At 41.1% G+C, this 23,858-nt stretch overlaps 1 protein-coding gene across 2 annotated transcripts; it reads right to left on the bottom strand.

The window, feature by feature from the left end:
- Positions 1-3,473: 3,473 nt before the first annotated feature.
- il21r.2 (interleukin 21 receptor, tandem duplicate 2) lies at positions 3,474-12,925 on the bottom strand. Of its 2 annotated transcripts, XM_066689617.1 has the most exons (9): positions 12,779-12,925; positions 9,286-9,380; positions 8,879-9,002; positions 8,249-8,415; positions 7,753-7,904; positions 7,067-7,256; positions 6,488-6,584; positions 5,946-6,030; positions 3,474-5,323 (listed from the first exon to the last, which is right to left on the bottom strand). In XM_066689617.1, exons 2-9 carry the CDS (start codon positions 9,365-9,367, stop codon positions 4,694-4,696), a joined length of 1,527 nt encoding a protein of 508 aa, XP_066545714.1. In that variant the 5' UTR covers positions 9,368-9,380; positions 12,779-12,925; the 3' UTR covers positions 3,474-4,693. The 2 variants fall into 2 exon arrangements, with proteins under 2 accessions (XP_066545714.1, XP_066545715.1); XM_066689618.1 differs by lacking the exons at positions 8,249-8,415; positions 9,286-9,380; positions 12,779-12,925 and having other exon boundaries at positions 8,879-8,977.
- Positions 12,926-23,858: the final 10,933 nt, after the last annotated feature.

Here is a 23,858-nt window from a genome sequence, read left to right as displayed (position 1 = left end):
GAGTTGCTGGGGGCGGCAGACAAACTGCACTCCTGTAGATGTAGCCAGCTCTGCTGTCCAGTAGAGGTCTGAAATGTCACACCAGGAAACACACAAAAGCTCTCCGTTGGGGTCTTTAGTGCAGCCACTACACTACACTTTAAGTTACTGAATTGATGTTATGGAAAATAAATAAAACAGATACTTATACAATGCTACTAACACATGAATACATGCAAACCAATCATTATGGGGCCTGCAATAGGCCGCCTTTAAACTCATTCCCTGACATGAGCAGGATGTAGAATATAATCTACCAACAGGATCGACACTGTACTTAATAAGTACAGAATGTGCAAAGTGCAGCTTGTTGTTTTCTTATGTGGCAATAGTGTACTTAAAATATGAGCTTGTCAGTAGGGACTTTCCTATGAATGATGGCTGCAGTTTGATAACATCAGATTACGGATGCTCGTTGGAAGCCATACTTCACACATGATCAATGTAAAATGAAGAAAAACTATGGAGTTTATGGAGTAGTGCCTTAGCAGCAACATAGGTCATAGGTCATTTGCTCATAGGAGGCAATCAGACTGTTCACAGAACTTGTATTAGTGTATATAAGCTCAGCAGAAACCCTCTTGTGGTTTGAAATTTCACTGATACCCTCAGGAGAAAATATCCACGTAAGCCAAGGGAATCTTCTTTCCTCAAAATATGTCAATAAAGGTGGGGAAATCATTTTGAAATGGAGTATTATTCTGTCTGTTTTTCATGAATAGCTTATGCATATACCAGTTTCACAGCAGGTGCTTTCTCTTTCTCTACAGAAGCAGACCTCTTTATTTTAAAAACTGCACAAAGTAGGACAGTTGGTTTATTGTGACTCTCACCAAAGAAATACCGACTGACCTTTTTAACAAGCAACTCTTTTAACAACTGTCCTTTAGACATTTAGAGTTTCTGAAATTAACATTCATCACTTTTTTAAAACAAAACAAATGTGATGTTGTTGTGACTTTCTGGGGCCTACTTTAATTATTTGTTTCCTGGAGTTGTATTATAGCTATTATCTTCTAGGATATTCAATCAGCTAAAACAGTTAAACAGTATAAAGGTTGTGTGTTTTGGGGCACCTGTGTTTGGTTGAGGACTTAAAACAATGTCTTTGATAACATCTGCTGTCTGAAGATCGCAGACCAGCACCAATCAACACATCAAACACAACGACAACAGTAATACATTTAAATCTATGTTAATTATTTTGTACAACAATTTTGTACTTTAATGAGATGTAATCACTTCTGATAGATAAGACTGGAACCTATTGCCTCTTTGAAGATATAAAAAGGCTTCTCCAACTCACATCCTCAGTTCATTTCTTCCCTTCTTGTGAGAGGAGAGCTCAAGGTTAGCCTGTATTTATTTTTTGAAATAAACTTGTTACTTCTTTGTCTGTGTATTCTGGGAATTTCTGCAACCACTACACCTTCAACGAATCCATAGTTTAAATATCTGCAGAAAGGTACAGGATTATTATTTGTTTGTTTGTTTGTTTGTTTGTTTGTTTACTTAAAATAAATATCTGTCGTACTGATTTATTTGAAAGAAGATATTGCTTGGGTTTGAAAACAAATGTTTGTGAGAGCAATATCAGAGCAAGCAAGCGTGTTGTTTGAAGCTGATAAAATCCTGAATGGGCTCACGGTGCACCCTCACTATGGGCTTGGTGGAGCCAACACCCCCAGTGAACGGCAAATGGTATTCAGCCTCCCACGGCTTCTCACAGTTACTGGAAGAGCCGCCCTCTCACACAGGCTTTGAAGACTAAAAGTTGCCATTTCCAGAGCTTTAAAGTCATTTATTATTGCTAAAGGTGAGTTTCTAGTTCTGATACAAATGGTAAGAAGATTTTGATTTTTTTTTTTTTTAATAATACTTGCTGAAGCTGGATTTTTTCAGAGGTTTGTGAGAGCAGTAAGCACAGGGATCTTTTATATGAAGACAATTCCTGTGTGTATTCTTATAGATGCAAAAAAATATTCCATTGATTTGGTGTTTTGCCGCACCGAAGATGAGACCCAGCAGTAATATGATGTGACTCCTACAGGGTGCTTTTCCATTTGTTGGTTCTCCAAAGCAAAGTCCAACTCTAGAAAGAGGAACATAGTTGACGGGAAATATATATATTCATATACAGACGGGTGACAAATTAAAGGAAAGACCAACATGCAGTGTCTCAGTGAGGTGTTGGGCACCACGAGCCCCAGAACAGCTTCAATGCTCTTGGCACAGATTGTACGAGTCTCTGGACTCTACTGGAGGGATGAACTCCATTCTTCCAAAAGATATTCCCTCATTTGGGGTTTTGAAGATGGTGGTGGAGAGTGCTGTCTAACACGTCCGTCCAGAATCTCCCATAGTTGTTCAATTGGGTTGAGATCTGGTGACTGTGAAGGCCATAGCATATGATTCACATCATTTTCATACTCATCACACCATTCAGTGACCCTCGTGCCCTGTGGATGTGCATTGTCATCCTGGAAGAGACCACTCCCATCAGGATAGAAATGTGTCACCATAGGATAAAGATGATCACTCAGAATCACTCTGTCATGATTTGCAGTGACCCTTCCCTCTAAGGGGACAAGTGGACCCAAACCATGCCAGGAAAATGACCCCACAGCATAACAGAGCCTCCGGACCCCCTCACTGTAGGGGTCCAGCAGTCAGGCCTGTCCCGTTCTCTTGGTGTCCCGCACTCGCCCACTTGTCCAGAACACGAGCCAGTTGAGCGTCTGTGTGACTGAAGCTCATGCCATTCATGCCCCAATAATGCCCCCTCTTTCACAGTCACTGAGATCCTTTCCTCTTGCCATCTTGATCCAAAACCGAGGTCAGCTGGGCCTGCTCAGCATTTGTATACATGCCACAGAGCATGATAGGATGTTAATTGATTAATTGTATCATGCAGTACAACTGTTTGGACACATCTGCCTTCGTTACGTTCCTCCACTCATTTATTCAGGTTTTTCCTTTAATTTCTCACCCGTCTGTATGTAGGCCTATGTATGTATGTATTTAATTTCAGATTCAAAAAGTAGATTAACATTTTCCCTGGAGACCGTACAGTTTGAGAATAATCCTTATCACCATCATCAGAATGACTTGTCTTTTCAGATCGTGGTGTAACTGTCCTCTACATGTCCCAGTGACTAAATATCGGCTGCTTGTCTACTGCCTCATCTTCTTCATCTTCCTAATATTGCAAATACTTTACACTTTCTATTGGGATTTTTACTTCTTCTTTGCTCTATTGAACTCATTTAACATTTGTTACAGTCAGTGTCAGAAAGGCGTATTACCTCACATAAGAGCCACTGATCTACAAGTATACTGGCCTGTCTCTTGGGAGGGAAAAAAATAGATTGTCTCCAACATGGAACCGGTCAATTAACATGCTAAAAGCACATTTCCAATAACCAACAACAGAATCACTACATACATGTTTTTATTTTCACTGATAAAATTATACAGCAAGACCTGAATTGAGCAGCTTCTGGGGAAAGGGAAACATTGTATAAAATATATTAATATTAAGCAATCATTCAAGGTGAATGTGGTTAAAATCCTGCAGACGTATGTCTCCCTTTAAAACAGCATTATAAAACAGTACTCTGGAAAAGGGGGGTATTTCAAGACATTCTTTAGGTCAGGGAATATATAAAAATCTGTTACAAAAATGACAAAACATTTGTCTACATCTTTGTTGCCACCTCATGAAGTTCAGCACTATGATGAAGTATTTTCAGTCGGATTTACTTTAAAATTGAGCACACAACTGTATAGTAAATTGCAAAAACAAATGTAAAAATGTAAGTAAAGCTCAAAGCCAAGACATTCCAAGACATGGTGGGGAAAACAAATTAATCTGTAGGAATCAATGATACAATAATTCATACAAAGACACGAATCAAATGTGGAAACACATAATCAGCAACGACACACACACAAAACATGAGGCTACAACTTAACTTTCATATTTACACAGATAATATCTCTTACAACATCATCCACAACCTTGGCATCAATCAGAACGGTATATCCGTCGAGGTCAGGTGTCAGGCATCTATGACGTGCAGGTTGATACCGGCACACATGTTGCTATATCTGGTTTAGCAACAAACCTGCACATTTATTTGGTTTGTAGTGATACTGACTTCACCCATTCACTAACTGTGTGTGGTTGGTATCTGGATTAATGCATTTTATAGATACAGTGTTTCAATTACTGTACGGTTACAGAATTGCAGGGTTCCAGTACCTACTTCAAGGCTTAATGCTGGAGTGAAGAGGAGCACAGCAAATAATTAAATAATTTATTGTACCATAAAACAGAAACCTAATACTGAAAGGTAATTCAAGTAATTATGCTCTTTGTTTGGAGCAGCAGTACTAGATCCCTCACACTCTCACAACTTACAGGTTTAAAATCTTGTCAGCATGTAAAAACACATACAAAATAAAATAAAACAACACCAAAAAGCAACACATCAATCGTGATATAGAAAAGCCATATATTGGGGGGGGATTTACCTTAATCTATGACGTTTAGATTAAAACAATTTACACTGCAGTGCATAGGGGTCTGATCTAACAATACAAAATGTGTCCCAAAACAGAGGATTTTACCAGCTCTCCATCTCTGGCGATTTCACAGACTATCACAGCACGAGTCCTCGCTGTTCCTCTCCATCTGAGAATCGTGTGAGCGGTTTTCGTTATCATCTGAGCTGGAGCCCTCAGATGGAGGTGGGCTCCCCATGTCTTGCTCGCCGCTCTTGATTGCTGGCTTACCCCGCTTGGTGGGGACCAGGCCGTTGTGGGTATCAGAGAGGGTGCAGTATTCGTCGCTGTAGCATACGCTCTCCGGCTCGGCGGGCAGCTCGAAGGAGAGAGCAGGGCTCGGCCAGCTGCTGTCCAGGCTCTGCGTCAGATCCACACACCCGGAGTCCAGCTCCGTGGCCTCGGCGGCGTCCAGCGGCAGAGAGCCAAACATCTCCTCGAAGCTGGCCTTCAGGAACGCGGGATGAGGCGAGCAAGGGCCGTCGGTGACCAGCAACATCTCAGGCCAGTCGTGGTCTGGGCTTTTATCCCCACACAGGCTCCCGTCCTTGCAGTTGGGTTTGACGTAGGTGATGGGACACACAGCGCTGGGCGGGGCCCAGGTCAGGAAGCCGCTCTCCACTTTATTTATGGGCCTGGCCTCGATCAGGGTGTCGATCTTCAAGTCTTCGTCTCTCCTGAACGACTCGCCGGAGAGACCATCAGACAGGAGCCAGTTCTGAGCACCATCAAACACAGCAACCAATTAATAACAAAAACCTTAAACTTTTGATCATTCTTTAGTTCCATTGATTGTCTAGATTACAGCTGAAGAAAATTCCAAACATGATATCTAATGCTTCAATTTCTTCTTTTCAGTCAGCATTTAAAAAACTAGATCCACTAGAGCAGGGGTGTCAGACTCCAGTCCAGTGTCTGCTGGTTTTGGTTACAACAGCAAATCCCAATTACTTAATGAATGTCATTATTTATCTAAAACAGATTTTATGTTTATAGTCGATACCTGACAATTTGTCGATGACTCAAAACACTGAACCCACAGAACGTTTCAGAATCTGGAGAGAAGTGTTCAATTAATCGAGTTAATTGTTTAATTAGGCCAATTAAGGATCCAAGAGCTGGCAGATTGGAGTCTGACACCACTGCACTAGAGGCTTTACATGTTATAAGGCCACAGTATGAATGCGCCACCACTGTAAACACAGTTGGGAAGTCGAGTAATCGCGGCTCATGAAGGACTACTAAAACCTGGCCCATGTGGACTGAACTAATTGGTGAGAAGTGTGGAAAGTATTTTACAGATTTCATAGCAGTGACTGGTAAAACAATGTAACTCATACCCGGAAATTGCCTTTGTAGTTGCTGTACAGAGGCTGAAAGAACGGAGCTGGGGTCGGCACCTTTCTGAACGATATCATGCCCAACCTAAAACACAGACAATAAGATGTAATTTTCAATGTTTGCAGCTCGGCGTCAGTATTTCCCCAAAAGTGGGCATCCACAGGGGATCATAATCGGAGCAAAGTGGTAGTTACCAGGAAGTGGTTACTGTACAAGTGACATGGATTCGTAGATATGAGCTAGGTCCTTTTTTACTCATATGCCTGCAGTTATGTTGTTGCTCTATTTATTTGGTATTTGGGCTACAATTTGTAGTTTTATTTCCTTTATAATCACCCATAATGGCATTCCCCATACAGTAAAAAAGAGGCATTTTATTTGGCACTGGGTTCATCAGATACTTTGCATGAGATCCCTTATTAGCCTGGTTCAAGGTCTTATAGAGAAATTGGAAACATACAATGCCATCATAGATGAAGAATAGGAAACCTGACATGAAAAGGCATCACAACATCAGTAATAACGTATATGTGGCATTTACCTTGCAGGTACGGTGAAGTACAAGAACAGCAGGACGGCGGCAACTATTGCCAGTGGTAAAATGATTTGCAAAAACATCATGAGGAAATCAGGCTCACCTAAAGGAGGAGAAAAGCAATATCTTTCTTTTAAGCACCCAGTGAACCATGTATTACATGTCTGACCTGCTGACATTAGCAAGAACTTTACTTCTCGTTTCTGCTTAAATCAAACACTTGTGGCCATTGCCTGCTCTTGTAAAATGTACTTGGTATGATTTTAATGATTATTGACTGTTTTGATATATTAGTCAAAGCCTTTGACTGCAGTGACTTACAGTGAGCTGTAAAAACTGAAGTACATATTTCATATTGTACAGAAAAGACAGAAGGCACAGTATGATAGGACACAACTGAGCAGAGTGGAGCATTACACAGTCGGCAGGAGTTTATGGGTTGGAGATCTGAGACTTTCAACAGGACCGGTCAGCTGAGGTGAAATTTGTGGAAGCACCAGGAGATAGGTTGGGGACAGCACAGCACTGAATTGAAGAGACCAAGGTAACACCCAGATGTTTATATATCTGCTCTGTTGTTTTCACCTTTCTTCGTGTGTCGGACCGACGGCTCCGTCCTCCACTCCACCTCAGAGCTCCAGTCACTCCAGTTCCCCCTGTAGTGTTTGCCATCGAAGTAAGAGCGCACCCTTGCAACGTACTGGGTATCAGTTTCGAGCTCAGCTTTCTCAAGACGAATTTCGTTGAGATTACTGGTGTTGTGGATAAACTTTACCTGCAAAGAAGACCAGAATCAGCCGGATGGCACTAAAACCTAAAAGTGGGTTTCTAATGGTGCACAGACTCAAATGTACCACAATGAAAGAGTGTAAATAAATGAGAGTGAACAGAAAATATTATAAAAGGATGCATTTGCAAAAGAGACATTATAAAACCTGTAAAAGCTAAAGTATTGAATAAAAGGTCTGTATTATCAAACTATTTCAGCTTGGTATTTGTAATTGTCGTCAGGTTAGAAACCCATCCAAAGAATATGATAAATACAGTTTCATGTACACACAGCCTAGTGCATGTGTCTCATAATGACTTAACAAAATGTGTCCAACAATGTCATCAGAGGTCACGTTCAACTGGGACACTGGATCTTAGAAAGCCTGTCTCTTTCATTTCTCATTTGAAAGAGACAATTTGAACGAGACAATTTTCTCTCTGTCAAGCTCTAACGTCACCTACGATATTCATCTAAAAATGAACATAAAGATGTTACATACGCTGTTGGGATATCCCTTCTTGTGAAATTGCAGTTCATGGTGGAGGCTCATCTGAAGCAGCAATAATCTATCATAGTTTCTCTTCCATGTAAAAACACATTCTTGGGGCATACTTTCATTGACACTGAAGTTAATCGGAGTACGTAACTTAACTGGGAAAACAAGTCAAAACAGACACAAAAGATCAAGAAGTGGGTTTCACAGAAAAAAGGCATCACATGTTCCCCCTTGCGTCAGTGACTCCCCTGACATTGTTCCTTCTACACATCATGTATCTACTATACGAGAATACAGGACACATTTTTACTTAGTTAGACTTATATGTGCAGATCCAGCAAGTGAATATGCAGGATTGGAACAAAGAACTTAATCATGATTTTCCCGCCCTGTGAAACAGCTGTCCAAGAATCGTTCAAGTCACTTCCTTCACTCCCTTATTAAAACCCCTCTGTAATACCCTATACCAGGGCTGTGAAATGAGCAAATGATTACTTACTGAAATGGTGTGGGGTATAGCTGAATGTCTCAAATGCAGAGGTTTGTCCATTGAGTGTGCGATATAGAGTAATTAAATACGTGTCTGCATCTATAAATTCATCAGTTACATCGAAAGCGCACTGGTAAATGTCTACTTGCTTTTCAAACTGGCAAGTAAATGGCCTGCTGCAGAAAAAGAAAAAGAAAAATGCTTTAAATTTAAATTAGGTTTGGGATTTCATCGTATATCATAAATACTGTACCTCAGAAAGGTCGGGAAATTCTCACTTCTGTTATTCACTATTCTCAGTTCTTTGTTCCAAAGATAATTTATTTAGTTGTATTCATGTGTTTATTAGTTTCTTCATGTTTTCTGTAGTGAAATATTAACATAAAAATGCCTAAAAGGTTTTGTTCTTGGTGAGAAACAGAGTAAGACTATTTCAATTAGAGAAGAAAAAGAAAGAGGTGACAATTAATTCACTATTCATAAACTCATACATTAAACCAAAACGGTTCTGCACAGTCCAGAATAAACATGTTCCTCTGCTGTGTGAAATATAGAGAACAGACCAATATACCAAATGCCGGGCGTAGGCTACTTTTAACCCAAGACAAGAGAATGAGAAAATAAAATGCTAAAGCTTACTCGTTCAAAATGTACAGCATCTCCAGGTAATAGGTGGTGTCATCAGTATCATTTGCAGGGATTTTCATGGTGCAGTTTACGGTGACAACGTAATCGTTCACACAATACGGGAGAGCGCTGTGATCTGGGACACAACGGATACAACAGTGAATATCGCCCGATCCACATCCTTCTCTACAAAGACCAGCTGTCCTTGTGTCTATGATCTATCTGCAGCTAGGTCCACTGCCAAGGCCTGCAGTTGTGTTACACCCAAACCATCGGCCATGTTAATTATCCCTTTTGGCAGTTGTCTTTATCCAAGGCACCTTTACGGAAAACACAATAGTATTGCATAGGAAACAGGCAGGTAAATGTGGTGCCATCTTCAAACCAAATGAAGAGTCTTACAAAACATTGGGTATTACCTTCTGATCTGGCGGCTCCAGACAAGCCACCACTACCATAAATCACCCACAGGAAGGCCAGCAATCTTGATCCGTGCTTCATGTTTCCGTCACACCTGTGAAGACGTTGGGTTGCATGTTTAAAATATGGGTGGCTGTCACAGCATTCAGCGTAGTGTCTTTCTCGGCATAGTCTGAAAGGCGTAGTTCTTGTTTTGTTAATTTGCGCAGCTACACACAGGTGTATTCATACAGGCTGATGCCCCCAAGCGTCAGTTGGTGCGGTTGACGCCCGCAGTAAAGTGCTGTGCGGGTAAGTTCATAGGGAAGCATCGGGAAGGACAAAAACAAAAGGAACACTTGTGCAGAAGACAACCATGGCACCGAGGCAAAAGGAGCATGTTGTATTGTTCTCAGAAGGTATTTTAAGCAGCATCAAAGCAACAAGACAGACTCACAAAGGAAGGCAGATAAGCTAAGCATCAAGCATTGCACAGCTTATCGTGCAAGGGTATCCATATCAATAGACCCTGCAAAGAAAAGAGACCGCAGCACAAACAGCACTGTCTGAAAACACATCCAGGAAGATTCATTCGTTCATTCATTCACTGATGACTTGATGACTCCGATCTGTGTCCCGAAAGGCAGCGGGTCACGGAGCTGTCCCCCTCTGGTGCTGAAGACTGAGCTCAGAATCAGACAACACTTCACCAGCAGATTGTGCCACCTTTTTCCCCTCTCAAATTGAAAGCGTATGGGCTCTGAGGCACATGCTAGCTATCTGCTTGTACTGTTCCCAAGCGTGAGTCTCGAAAGGAGTTACACACAGCTGTAAACAAACAGCAGCAAGCAGTACCTTTTTGTGTCTGTGTGTTCAGTTGCCCACTCACAGTGCAAAGACATTTCATTTTCACATGTCTTAGAATAAAAGATTTTTACACACACAAACATACAGACAAAAAGGCAACACTTTATACAGCTGCAGTAATACTTAAACAGCCCCTACACCAGATTTTGCAGGCAGTTTCTCCTAAGGTATGCTTGTACAGTGATGCACCTCAGCATATCTACAAGACTGAATATGTTTTTATTCTCAGTTAGTTCAGATCTCATCCTACCATGTGTGAATCCAACTCACGAGGTGTATAATCTCAGCTTTTCAATCCTCAATGCAATGAAATGTGCCATGCGCTCAGACTAACCCTTCGATCGTTCAATATAATGAAAATAGAGACAGCGGAAGCAGATATTGTACAGCAATAGTACAGAAAAAGATTCAAACGGTTTTCCCTCTGGAGAAAGTGACACATTTCTTATAACTCCCCTTTAATGGTACCAGTTGGATATGGTAATCAGTTTCTTCTTCTTTTTTAATCATCATGATTTTCTTTCATCAGTAAATAACAAATAAACAAGCAAATAAGATGATTCCAAATTATCAGTACAATCAAAATACGTTCATACAACAATGGAGCTTTAATCAGTCCTGAAACAAACATGTCAGACAAACAATAGCGGCCTATGAAGGAATCTTGTGCATTGCTGCCTTTCTACCCACTGCGCTGCATACAAGGCTGTTCATATCAGGGTCTCCATCACTGATCGAAATGATAGCCAGAGATTTCACTTCTTTGCCCAGAAATGAGCAACTGGTGATGGGAAGGTGAGAGCTTTCTTTTTTAAGACAAGCCATCAGAACTGAAAAAGAAAAGCTATGACTGATCCTCTGTGCCTTAGTGAAGTGTACTTTCCTCGTTGCATTAGAGGTCGTTACTCACATTGACAACTTTATCTCCCAGCGCGTGGGACGGTTACTGGCAGACCCTCAGTCTGTTGAGAGTGGGCAGTGGAGCACTTACTGCACACCCAAATACTTGGAATTTAGCATAAGAAAACCGGCATAGTAATGTAATGGGATTGTGGCAGGGAAAACTAGCAAGCATGCATATATATGTATATATATGTATGTATGTGTGTGTGTGTGTGTGTGTGTGTATGTGTTTATATGTGTGTATATATGTGCAGGATTTGTATGTAGTAAACCAAAATCATACAAGACTGTAGTTCTATTTTCTGTAGTTGTCTGTTCTGCTCCCTTGCTGCTTTTTTATTGCCATTCATTCATTCTCAGAACTGAGTTTCTTTCATCAAACAGAACGAGTTTTCTCACTTCAAATGGAAATGTTATAAAAGTGCTGGACATGTGAGAGCTCTGATAAGAGACTGTGGATTGCATCAGCAAAATACAGTAGGTCTTCCTTATTTATACCCGATCAATGCAGTCTGATGCGTTTAACCATCGTCTTCTCACTGGCCCTGGATTCAAACTACAGAAGTGATGCTTAGGCATGCTTGTAACATCACCTCATCAGAGTGGGCAGACATTCACACTAAACAAACCAGTGGTACGAGCGTAAATCAGAAGTTGGTTAGAGCTGATCTGAAGAAGTGTCTGATAAGAGAATGAAAAACATTGAAATAACCTCATGTGACTCCCAGTGTCCCGAGAACCTGAAGCCAAAAGCTTTTCTGATGCAGTTCATGTAAGGTAAACTGGTGGCAGTGGTGGTGGCGGTGGCCGGTGGGTTGTTAATTCCCTGCACCAGAGCTGTTTGTAGTGTTTTTTCTCCTCACTGTATAATTTAGTAAATGTGTCATTCATTTGCAAAATATTGCTGCTACACAGACGTGCAGGCTACTTGTGATTGTAAAACAAAACTAAAACTAAAACCTTCAGGTAAGTGCAATTTGAATTTGCTAGGTGGTGATGGTGGTTATGGCAGAACTAGCGCTATTTTAACACGTAAGTAGATACGAGAAATACGGTAATAGTGACAGAAATACGGTAATAATGCGAGAAATACGACAATAGTGCGAGAAATACGGTAATAATGCGTCAACGCGCAAGCTGTGCTCAATAACAGAAGTCTTTGTCATCTAAATATACATATTTTCAATTTGGGAAGTTCCCTTAAGTTTACTGAACAACCTTTAAAGGACACACAAATACAGAGCATTTGTATAGATCTGTGAATCAACGGAAACTAGAGAAATAACTTGAAACACCCGAAACGACATTTAAATGATGCACCTTTAAACAATTAAAGTTAAAATGCCTAATAATATGAACGGCTAACTAATTTATAATAATAATAATAATAATACAAGTATCATCATTATTAATAGTTATTATTTGTATTAATAATATAAATACTTATAAGTAATACTAATACTTTATCTGGTTAAAAAATGTTTAAAAGCGAAGACTATCTGAAATTACATGAACTTCTCTAACTTCTCCTTTCATGACTTTTTAATCTTTTTAAACCACTGCAGCATGAACTGCCCTGATCCACAGACAGCATCATATGTGCACGCCAGCGTGTGTGCATGAATGAACCCTCGTTACATTGTGTATCTATTGTGTCCGTTTGCAATAAGCTGTCGCTTCTCTCGGTCCCCAGACGCTGCTAGAAATAGAAGCACGCAGGCGCAGTAGCCGCGCGTCTCTTACCTCCGTGCTGAGCGGCGGCTCTGGGGCGGCCGGGCGGGCGCTGCTCTTATAGCGCGGAAGACGGGGGTGTGCGCAGCGGGGCTCGGCGCAGAGATCCCTGCGCTCACATGCGCTCACATGCGCTCACCTGCCTGCTACTGGCTTGACTAAAGGAGAGTGAGGAAAACGGGCTGTGTTCCGTTTTCTTCTTCTTATGTCCTTAATCAATGATCTTCATGATTATTTTGTAACTCCCCTTTAATGGTACCAATTAAACATTTTCAATATTATCAGAACACCTAAACACCAGTATTATCTGGGGGACAGCCACGGAAATGGACAAAATATGCTACACCAGCTAAATCATTATCTGGAAGTGGTTATATTGCTTTTTTTTCTTTTCTTTTTTTAATAGACATGGATCCCCCATTTAATTGCAGTCTGACTTTCCTTATGTACATGTTCACTGTTACTCCCATGACTATTTGATATCTTTACTATTCAGAGGTTAATGGAAAGAGGAAGCTTGTGGCTTTCCAAAGAAGTATTGTGTTTTCTTTTCACATTACTTGGTTGAAACGCAAACAGCCAGATTCAGCATTTCTGTCACATTAATTCGTCTTTTGAGTTCTTATTTGCTTGCTTTCCTTCAAAACCTTGTTTCCCCCCTGTTGCCTTAGGACATCACGTGTCTCCTGTTGTTTTAGCTCAGTTACATACATTTAATAAATTCAAATGTCAAATGAAATTAAAATCAATCGAACCCATCTCATGATTTCTTACAGTGAAGTGTTGGGTTAAGTATAAATCACATATGAGAAATCAGCCAATCACAGAGCAGTATTTCAAAACATCCCCATGCCTCTTATCTTGAGTATAAATGGCATCCTGTGCATAGAAATGTCAAATTATTTAATTATTTTAAATTCTTCATTTATCAGCGAAGTTTCAGGACAGTTAATGCGAGTGGTGCCAGTTTCAGACAATGTACATTTGCTTGTAATAGTTTCATAATGTTTAACCAGTATGAAAACACAACGCTGATCGGCTGCTGCAGGTCAGTTACAGCGGATAATGAACCGAAACATTTTTAGATGAAGAGGAAGGGGGTTGGTTGTTAAACGTAAGACACTTGAATGTCTAATCCTTAGGTGTGTGTCTTATAATAAGTTCATAGGTCATGTGAAGAGTGTCTCTTATTGTATAAGAGATGTTATTTCAGGGAGCTCTGCATCGCGGTCCTCTGGCCCAAATTGCATGAGATGACATCTCTCATACAATAATAGACACCTCTCACATGACCTATTAACTTTTAATTAATACATTTAATTAATTTAATTAATCTCATCTTGATTGGAGTTTCATGGAGTGGCAGAGTGTGTGTGTTTTTTGGCGAAGGGGTAATTAACTTGACTTGGTGAGCAGTGATGTGCAGAAAAACAACACAGCGAAGACTCATGTTCATGTCTGAGATTCACATGGTCCTAACAATTTCTTTGAAGATCGCATTCGCAGAAAATGAACATGACACTTCAGAAATGTTTTCTGAGGAATTTGGATCATTAATTTCTAGAATCTGCAGAGAGAAATAAGCTAATATGTTCTTTGATGGCTGGAGATAGGGTTGCATTAATGACTAGTTTAGCAAAATACAGTTAGAAAGCGATGGTTTTGATTGATAAAATCACATCGGAAAGTCCCACCAGTTTCTTAAAATGATAAGAATGGTGTACATCCCGGATCTGTGTCCTTTCAGCTGTACAAGGCGACTCCTCTAGCTGTAGAAGCTCAAAGTTGCTACCGGAGTCAATCCAACACTCCGGGGGCTGTTTAGGCGGCAAAGATGGACTCCAAGCGCACAAACCTTCTTCAGTGACAGTCCCTCTGTATAACTACACCTTAGCACAACATCTGTTCTCCCTTGTGAAAGCAGCTCACAGCAGCAGCACTCAGGTGTCTCTTCACTCTTCCCCTTCCTTCATAATTAAAACAATAATAATGTCCATTTCAGTGTCATGGTGGTACAGTGAGAGCAGACTATTGTACAGAAACTCTCCAGCCTTCTCTTCTGTCAGACAGGGGAAATGAATATGGGGTAATTTCTAACATGAAGAAGTGTATGAACCACTATATTCTGCCTTTGAAGAAAACTGCAGACTTGGTTAAGTTAGTGTTGATAACAGGTTGAATGCTTTGCATGTCACAGCAACCTTTATCTGTAAAACATCTCGAGATCTGTGAGATGACTACGGGCTGAAAGGTTGCTTATGGTTTCAATGGCACGGAAGATTTAACACACAGTACATCAACTATGCACTTAAATGTGTTAATTTTATTCATTAAAGTGAATGCATTGTACTTATTAGACCCGGGGTTCTTGATTTCACTACCAGGGCTGATTGAAGGAGTCCTGGGACATTAAAAGTTTTTAATATTAAATTAGTTTTTTTACTTGAACTGCTGGCACAGCTGGATTTTGAGCAACCCTAAATTATATGACACATGTGGATGCTGGTACATGAATTCAACTCAAACACCACCTCATCAATGTCACAGAACGGAAAAAACCTGTCAGAAGCAAGATGAGATTGTGAATCAATACAAAATATTAAATATGACCCAGAGACCTCTGTATGCCGGCTCTGTACCAGACTTTTTAAATCAATTTTCCACACCTTTGTTGTGGATGATTTGTTTCCTGGTTCTATGAGTTGGGTTTTTATTTGACTATTTGGACCTCACTTTAAAGGAGCTGCTGAATCAGAGGAGGCCAAAGTATCTTGTAGCGCACGTGTTCCTGGAACTAGGAAGTTGTTTCCAGGTTGCTGACGGTCCCGTGTGCTGGAATAGAGATAAATCCAACAGGCACACATATCAGTCTGAATTTGGGAGAGCATGTGAGTGAGGGAGTCATATCCAGTTCTGTAGATATTCTCAAATAAATGTATTCGCTCTCCATATTTGTAGTTGCGCCATCACTCATGTGATGTTATGTCAGTCGCACAGCTGCACTCTTTGTGTAATCCAGGGCTTTTTATTTTGAAAGTGCAATTATTTTGTTTGAAATGTCAATGCTTAGAATGTGTGCCTTCTTTGTGGTAAAGTACTCTGCAACAACACCATGAAGCCTTCAAACCTTTGTGGAAATGCACAAGACAGCCTCAACATTTTCAAGCAGAAGGCAGTTTTATGGCATCTTACAAGGTCGCTTACCTCATTTTGCAGTTTATCTTTGTTTAATAGATAGTTTAGATTAGGACTGTAGTGCTTTACAAAGATTATATTACTGCTGTGGTTTTCTCTGACATTCTGCTCTGAAAACATGATGACCTTATATAGTTTAAAGACAAAAACAACAAACAGACTGTTTTTGACAAGGAATGTGTAAAGCTAGGTTTCTTACAAAATAGCCCAGTGTAGTGTTCTTCCATTCTCAAAGGCTATATGACCAATGTATGATACCCCCGTCATGCAGAGCACATGTTGCTGCTAACACAGTGTTCAAGGAAAACATGTTTTTAGGTTTCCAAATATTCTTAAACTTTTTTAATGAGTTTAATGTTTAATGAGGTAAAGTTCATTTTTAATGTAGCAACAACTGTTGTGTTTCAAATGGTTGCAGCAGAGTCATGTGGTATGTTCTTCCTGGACACTCCCAAACCTTCAGGCACCATACAAAGGTTGTTTACAAGTGGGAGAATTAATCTGATCATGATGATGTGTTTATTATCTGATGTTATCTGCGCAGTCAGTTTCAACACTTGGGACACGCTGTTCAGAGGGCCTGCAGGCTTCGGATGTTGGTTTTCAAACCACTGTTTCAGATTATGAACTTTCCTGCTTAGTGCACAGCAGGAAAAGATGAGTGAAACACCATTGTCTGCTCCTTCCTCTCCCTGTCTGGGCCTGCTGTGTTGAACCCCTAAAAAAAGAGGAATATGCCCACCTCCTTATTCTATTATTCAGTGTTGTGATTACACTGCCATTTGTTCAGGATCAACTTTCAGCCATAACAGGGATCTTCGCAAGCGCACCAACACACAATGTATGCATATATTAACTTTATATCCATTATATCAAAATAAAGGGGGTGCGGGGCAATGGGGGTGTGTGTAATATGAGGTGTGTATGTGGGGGTTTTCTATTATATTGATTATTTTATTTATTGGTTTGGTTCATTATTTTGTTTTCTTTCACTTATTTTCATTGTGATTGTATCTTTATTTCTTGTATTTTACTTTCTTTTACTTTTAATGAGCATGTGTGCATTCACTATGCACATTCCACGATGTGGCATCACACATCCCAGCAGACCTGAGTGGGGAGAGTGAGCAGGGTTTAGGGAAATCACAAGCTGAAGCAATGCTGCAGGCCCAAGAGTTGGAGGACCAGCAGGAGGTAGCCTTCATTTCCGGGGCACTCACAGGAAACGCAAAGAGGTAAATTCTACTGTTGGAGCCAGGGGAGAGGGCTAATAAAGACCATTTTTGAATCTTTAGAGGCATTGTACCAGGAGAAACTGTCCAGAACAGGATTACGGGCACCGTTCTTTTGCCTGAAGCAGGGAAAGGGGGAGTCGCTGAGGGCCTTTACACTCCGGCTTCGTGAGCTTTATTCCAGGTGGTGCTGGGAAGAGCCTATGGGACCAATTCATCTCCATCCTGGTGATTGGGACTATGAAACCTGAACTCCAGAGACCGGTTTGTCGTACACCCACTTTAACTTTCTCTGCAGTCCTTAAGGAAGCCAAGGCCCTGGAGGCAGAAGGCTGGCATCACCCGGAAAATGCAACCACGCAAGCGGTTTCCTCGGCTGCCCCCGAGAAGAAGCCCCCCACGAGTCCGATGGACTGGAACTCTAGACTCCGCCGAGAACTATGAGAGGAGCTACAACAGCAGGTGCTGGAGTTGGGACAGGTCCTCTGAGAGGAGCTGCAGTGGCCCTCTGACGCCCCCGCAAGAGGGGGTCTCAGGAGCCGGAGCCACCCAGAGGTCTGGTTATGGCTGGGCGCTATCGCCTGATGGGTGAACTGCGGTGGGATGAACATGGGTGGCCGGTCTGTGCCCTGTGTGGATGAGGGAGACATGTGCACAGGTTCTACCCACAGAGGCCTGATGGGGAGCTGGCTTTAAACAGGGTGGAGGTCGCCGTGGTGGCAACAAAGCCCGACTTAGTGGGGGAATGCCCTGGCATCGAAATACTTGTAGAGGGTGTTAAAATCCCTTGTGTACTAGGTCACAGGTCACATTATTTTGTGAATCCCTATTTCTTAAATATTTGGGCACCCATGCCATAGCAGGGAGGGAGGAGACCCCGTGGTTAAAACTCAGTGCAGCAAATGGGTTACAGTTGCCCTACATCGGCTATGCCCTTTCAGATTTTGAAATAAGTGGGGTGAGGATTCCCCATAAGGGTGTGGTTATAGTAGCCGATGAAAAATTGAATACCAAAACTGTGATTTTGGGGATGAATATCATAGGACCGATCTGGAAACAGTTGTTTGAAGGTCAGGACACGGACTGGGCTAAATTCCAGGGGACGGCTGGAGGTGCCAACACATGGGAACAGGCCTTTGCTGTCTGCAGGAGACTGGAGCATGAGGCTGACTGGATTGTCGAAAGGGACGGCTCGTCTGGCTCGGCAGCCGTCGGTTTTGATTCCCCCACACAGTGAGATGGTGTTGTGGATACAGGTAACAGAGTTTCTGCAGTGGCGCAACCGCTGTGTCTTGATTGAGCCCAAGGAACAACCGGCTGATTGGTAGGTGGCGCAAGCAGTGCCCTGCGTTAGACAGGGTAAGGTTCCAGTAAAATTGATTTAATCTGCACCCTTACCCGATAGAGGTTCCACAGAGATGACCCATTGTGACACGGGTCAGACATGAGGACATATGGAGTGGCTTCTGTCGGCTGCCAGGTCAGAGTCTTGTCCTGCTCACCTGCAAAAGAAACACTTAACGGCAGGAGAGTTATTATTGTGGAGACTGCCGCTGTCTGTCCCATTTTACAGAGTCGGTGGAGATGGGAGGGTTCCGTGGAGCAGTGCTGGTGGCGAGACTGGACCCGGGACATTGCGCCTGCAGGAGGGAGAGCCGAGGGACGTACAAAAGTTCAACTGGTGGTGCGCAGTTCTACTTATCCAGTCCGATCTGTGTAGCAGTCCCTCTGAGCCTCAGTTTCTCTCCTTTTTCTTGAGGGTCGTGGTGCCACCGTTCAGATCTACATCGCGACAGGGACCCACTCCACCGGCCGGGATGGACTTTTTGGGACCAGACGGTGAAACCCGAGGTCTATTGTCGGCCGGAGTGCGGGGGACCGGACAGTATACGTTTCGTTTTTTCCCTGGACTTGGTATAATAGACCCCTGTTTTTATATAAGAAACCACCCATGGGGATAGGATTAGTTTAGGTTTTAGTTGGTTTTAATTAGGTTTTATTAGTTTTAGATTAGAGGGTGAGTGGACCTACAGTTTTTCCTTTCCCTATTTTTTTTGGATATATTATTGCCCATTTATTAAAGGCAGTTTTAAAGGGGGTTTAGACCTATACCAACGCGGAGGGTTTGGACTTCATGCCTCTCGATTTGTTGATTGTGCATAATAAACTGTTTCATAACTGTGATTGGTGTTCGGCTGTGTGTATCTGGGATTGTCTGCCAGACCTGCGTGGGGAGAGTGAGCAGGGTTTAGTGAGTCCCCGCCCCTCACTGTAAAGCAAACTGGGAGTGGTGTAGTGGTGGTTACTGGTGGTTGCCTCTCGCTGCCAGTGCCACAAAAAACGTATCTCGTTACGAATTCTTCTAACAAGTAAAATCAACTCACAACTGAAGCATTTTAAATATAGACTACAAATATCTTTTGCTTTCATGAAATAAGTTACTTTTCACGACCCAAGCAATTAAATTAAAATACAATTCCATATCACTTGCTAAGATAAAGTAACAAGCCATGTAGTGTTAATTTTAATATTTTATTTATAATAAGGGAAGTAGGGGAAAGTTTATCGCTCCACTGACGCATGTCTGACACCTGCCTTTAAAATGCAGCTGGTTTAGCATGCAAGTCCAAGCTTAATTATATGTATATATTAAACAAGTCAGTAGAATAGTTGGTGCTCGGGGCGAGGCGTAATATTTTATGATATGTCACCTTATGAATCATTCTTACGTTATATCCAGAAGGAAATGTACACCCATTTTGCCCTCAACCACAAAGCCCCCATAGCCCCCTCTCCTTCTATCCCCCCTCCCCCACTCCCTCGCCCCACTCTGATTAGGTCTGTAGATGTTTGTTCTTGCCGGGGAGTGTGAATGGGCCTGAGAGTTCAAAGCCTGCTGTAGTGTTGGGTGGCTTCTGCCCCCCTCTCCCCCACAGGCGATCTTGTTGGTCAACTGTAAAAGGTGAATGGGTCAGATCCTCCTGTAGTGGTGGGGGTTCTGTGGGGGGGCACCCAATCTCTTAATTAGTGACTCTGCAGACAAACCATCTCTGTTGTTGTTGTTTTTTTGTAAAAAAAAATTAATATACATGTAATGGTTTTCAAATCAGATTCCTTTACAAGATCAACAAGGTCTGTTGTCTGTGATGTGACCAAGGCCCGACCGATACAAGTTTCAGGGCCCCCTCCTCTAGCATTCACTTTTTCAGAAATTTGAGCTACAGGAGCTCATCTGTTGGATCGGACCACACGGGCCAGCCTTCGCTCCCCATGTGCATCAATGAGCCTTGGCCGCCCATGTCCTTGTCGCCGGTTCACCGCTTTTCCTTCCTTGGACCACTTTTGATAGGTACTGACCACTGCAGACCGGGAACACCCCACAAGAGCTGCAGTTTTGGAGATGCTCTGACCCAGTCGTCTAGCCATCACAATGTGGCCCTTTGTCAAAGTCGCTCAGATCCTTACGCTGCCCATTTTTCCTGCTTCTAACACATCAACTTTGAGGACAAAATGTTCACTTGCTGCCTAATATATCCCACCCACTGACAGGTGCCATGATAACGAGATTATCAGTGTTATTCACTTCACCTGTCAGTGCTCATAATGTTATGGCTGATCAGTGTATGTTTACACAGGTAAATCAACATAAAACTCAATAAAAACGAAATTTGTAATATTAGTACAGAAAAAAAAAACTGTTCAAAAGAATAAGTAATTCTAAGCAATTCATGAAATAAGATTAAGTAAAGACCATTAATAAGTCTTAAACAAAGGTCTGTGTGTGGGTATGTATATTTATGTGTGGTACACATTAGAATGGGGTGGAGGGTTAGTCTGAAGATCTTAATATCCCAGGCTGTATTGACAATAAAATGTTTGAACAGCTTTCAGCATCGCTAACTAGTATAATACTTACCATTGTAAAGAATGAAAAAGTCATTTTAAATATATTAACACATGATATGAAGTAAAGGGGAATAAATAATTCTCAATTAACTTGAGAAATCCTGAATATATAAGAAGTTAAACTAAACAGAGCAGCCTTGGTTAGGTGACAACCCTCGGTGGTGTGGCAAAAGCCTTAGAATAGTATATTTCTTACAGAGTCAAAGAATGATAAAGTCATTTTACACATTTCACCATCATCGGGGTGTTAAGTAAAACTAAAGTAACATAAGAAATCATGAATAAGTATATTTTTATGAAACCAGCAGATTTGTACTTTTTCTAGTTTATATCAGCTCCATAGTCTCAGTATCTCAAAGTTGAGACCTAGGTAGATGAGAAGCTGCATATCCAAACAGTCCGCTTCACCATGCAACGATTCCTTGACAGAAGACAGGAAAGTAAAATGTAACATAAAGCCGTAGAAACACACAGGATCTGGCGTCATTATTTATTTTAGTTGTCTGACACTGCTGCATTAAGGCGGTTAAGGATGTTCAGAAACACTGGAAAATGGTAAGATGCCTTGTAATTGATTTATTTTATGATGATTATTATCATTATTGTAGTTGTTTTTATATGTCTTTCTATGGTTTTGTTTTGTAAATAGTATTATTACTTTACAAGATTAGTAAACAAGAGGTATGGATACAAGTTTAAAAGATTAATGTCACTATTATTTATTTCAAACCAATGGTAGGGGTGCCTACATTGACCAACTAAAGGCCTGTTTCTAAATAAATGTTTGGGGGGTTAAAGACAAATTAAGCTTTCTAAATGTTGACACTAAAAATAACTCATCTGAAAGTGAAAAGCTTACACCTAAAAACGGTTTAAAATTAAATAACTAAGATATTTAACAAATTAGTAATTTTAAGAATAAGTAGCATCTAAACGGTTACCTTGAAATTGTGTGACACAGTTAAGGACCTTGATTTGCTATTAAGTCTGGTTGAACCTGATTCTCTACAGTCTAAACCATACAGCACTGAAGTACATTATTCAAAATACAACACTCGCCACTGTCTGTAATGTTACAAAATAGGTTGACAGGTTTTCTCAGGCTTTAAAGGAAATGAGCCATAGCTACACCCCAGTATACAAGCTATAATGGGAAACTTCCTCTCCCCCTTAAATTTAAAGTCATTTTGAAATAAGTGTAGCTGAATTCAAGAGTGAGTGGCTTGTTCTTCCAGTTTGAGAGGTTTAAATCCTTCTTCTAGAAGCAGGGGATCATTTGTATTAGTTGTTTGACTATATGTTTAATTGATTTGTTGTTTCGCACAGCTCATGTATTTTGTACCATATGACTATGGGTTTTATTCTGGAGGGCATTTAAGCTATGGCCCACATGTAAAATATTTTGTTTATCTGAATTTGACTGCCCCGTAAAATACATGCTAAAGTTTTAACAATGATAAAAAGGGGTATTTATCATGTATCGCTTAATCAAGGGGTTTATTATCAATAACTTAGTTGAACACACAAAGAGGTCATATAACAACTGCTCATTTGGAAGGTGGTTTATTTATGTGATGTATGGTATTATAACCAAGTTGAAGACCTACATTTGTTTTAGATTTTGATTCCTTATGACAATAGTAAAGTAAAGAAGGTTTTCAAAGTAATATAAAAGAAACAAGGGTGTCACTTTAAAAGTAAATACCCTGTTTACTAATTTGTGGTACCAACTGCTTTAGGGGCTAAAAAGTCACAAACCTGAGTACTGAAAACCAGTCAGCTAGGGTGGTAGCGACTGATAAACCCCCTGCAGAGGCCAGATCAGGGAGCCTTTAGGCTGTATCACAGGCCAAGCCGAGGGTGGTAGGGAGGTTTTCTAGATATATATGCACGTCCGTTGGAATATGTAAACATGTTTATGTTGTTTTAAGCTATACATAGTCTGCCTGTAGATGAAATAACTAAATACATGCTTGTTTGTATAGGTTTGTAAAGACACCCCAAACTGCCCTGCAATGATTCATTTTTGCTAACATAAAATAACAAGCCATTTAGTGTTAATTTTCAGAATCTCGTCACAACAGAGGGGGCTCAGTGTGAAGCATGTAACCAACAATGCCACCTCAATTGCAGGGGTGTAAAGTAATAAAGTACAAGTACTTTGTTCCTGTACTCAAGTACGTTTTTCGAGTATTTGTACTTTACTTAAGTATTTATTATTGGTAGCTTTGTTTACTTTTACTCCACTTTTACATGCACCCACTGCTGCCATATTGTCCCAATTGACTTGTCTCCGCTAGAGCTCTTCACGGGTCCACAAATGTGCGCCCGAACCCAAAGAGACCCGGAAATGTGCTACCTGGACCCGCGACTTTGCAGCGTTGCAGTTTTTTTGTATCTCGTATAATACAATAACTTCCATTGTTTGCCCTTTTGAACTATAATAACGATGCTCATTCAGTGCCACAGCGCTGACGTTAGCATCACTAATGTGCTACTGTCACTGTCAAAAAGAATTGTGAGCGTGTAGAGAGAACTGCACATGCGCAGCCAGAAGCGTGAGCACGCAGCGAGAACTGCAAATGTGTAAACGATATTGAACGAGTGCAGAATTCAATTGTAAGCTTAAAATAAAAAAACGTAAGTGTAGTTTTGCATGTACAAGTTGTATTTCTGTGTTCGTTAATTTTGACAGTGAACTAACTCCATACATTTGACACAAACAGTTTTGTGCCCACACTCCCTCTGGCTCCTGCTTT

This window comes from Amia ocellicauda, chromosome 17, assembly GCF_036373705.1.
Source record: "Amia ocellicauda isolate fAmiCal2 chromosome 17, fAmiCal2.hap1, whole genome shotgun sequence".
Lineage (NCBI taxonomy): Eukaryota > Metazoa > Chordata > Actinopteri > Amiiformes > Amiidae > Amia > Amia ocellicauda.
Note: the sequence above shows the minus strand (reverse complement) of the source record. Positions and strands in the feature narration are given on the sequence as shown.

What these genes read in the sequence shown, in the direction of transcription:
- il21r.2 (XM_066689617.1), bottom strand. Translation starts at nt 9,367, where the DNA reads ATGAAGCACGGATCAAGATTGCTGGCCTTCCTGTGGGTGATTTATGGT. An exon ending in TGGAGCCGCCAGATCAGAAG is followed by an intron (nt 9,003 to 9,285) that starts GTAATACCCAAT and finishes GTTGTGTCCCAG; the next exon opens with ATCACAGCGCTCTCCCGTAT. An exon ending in CTATACCCCACACCATTTCA is followed by an intron (nt 7,905 to 8,248) that starts GTAAGTAATCAT and finishes TTGTTTTCCCAG; the next exon opens with TTAAGTTACGTACTCCGATT.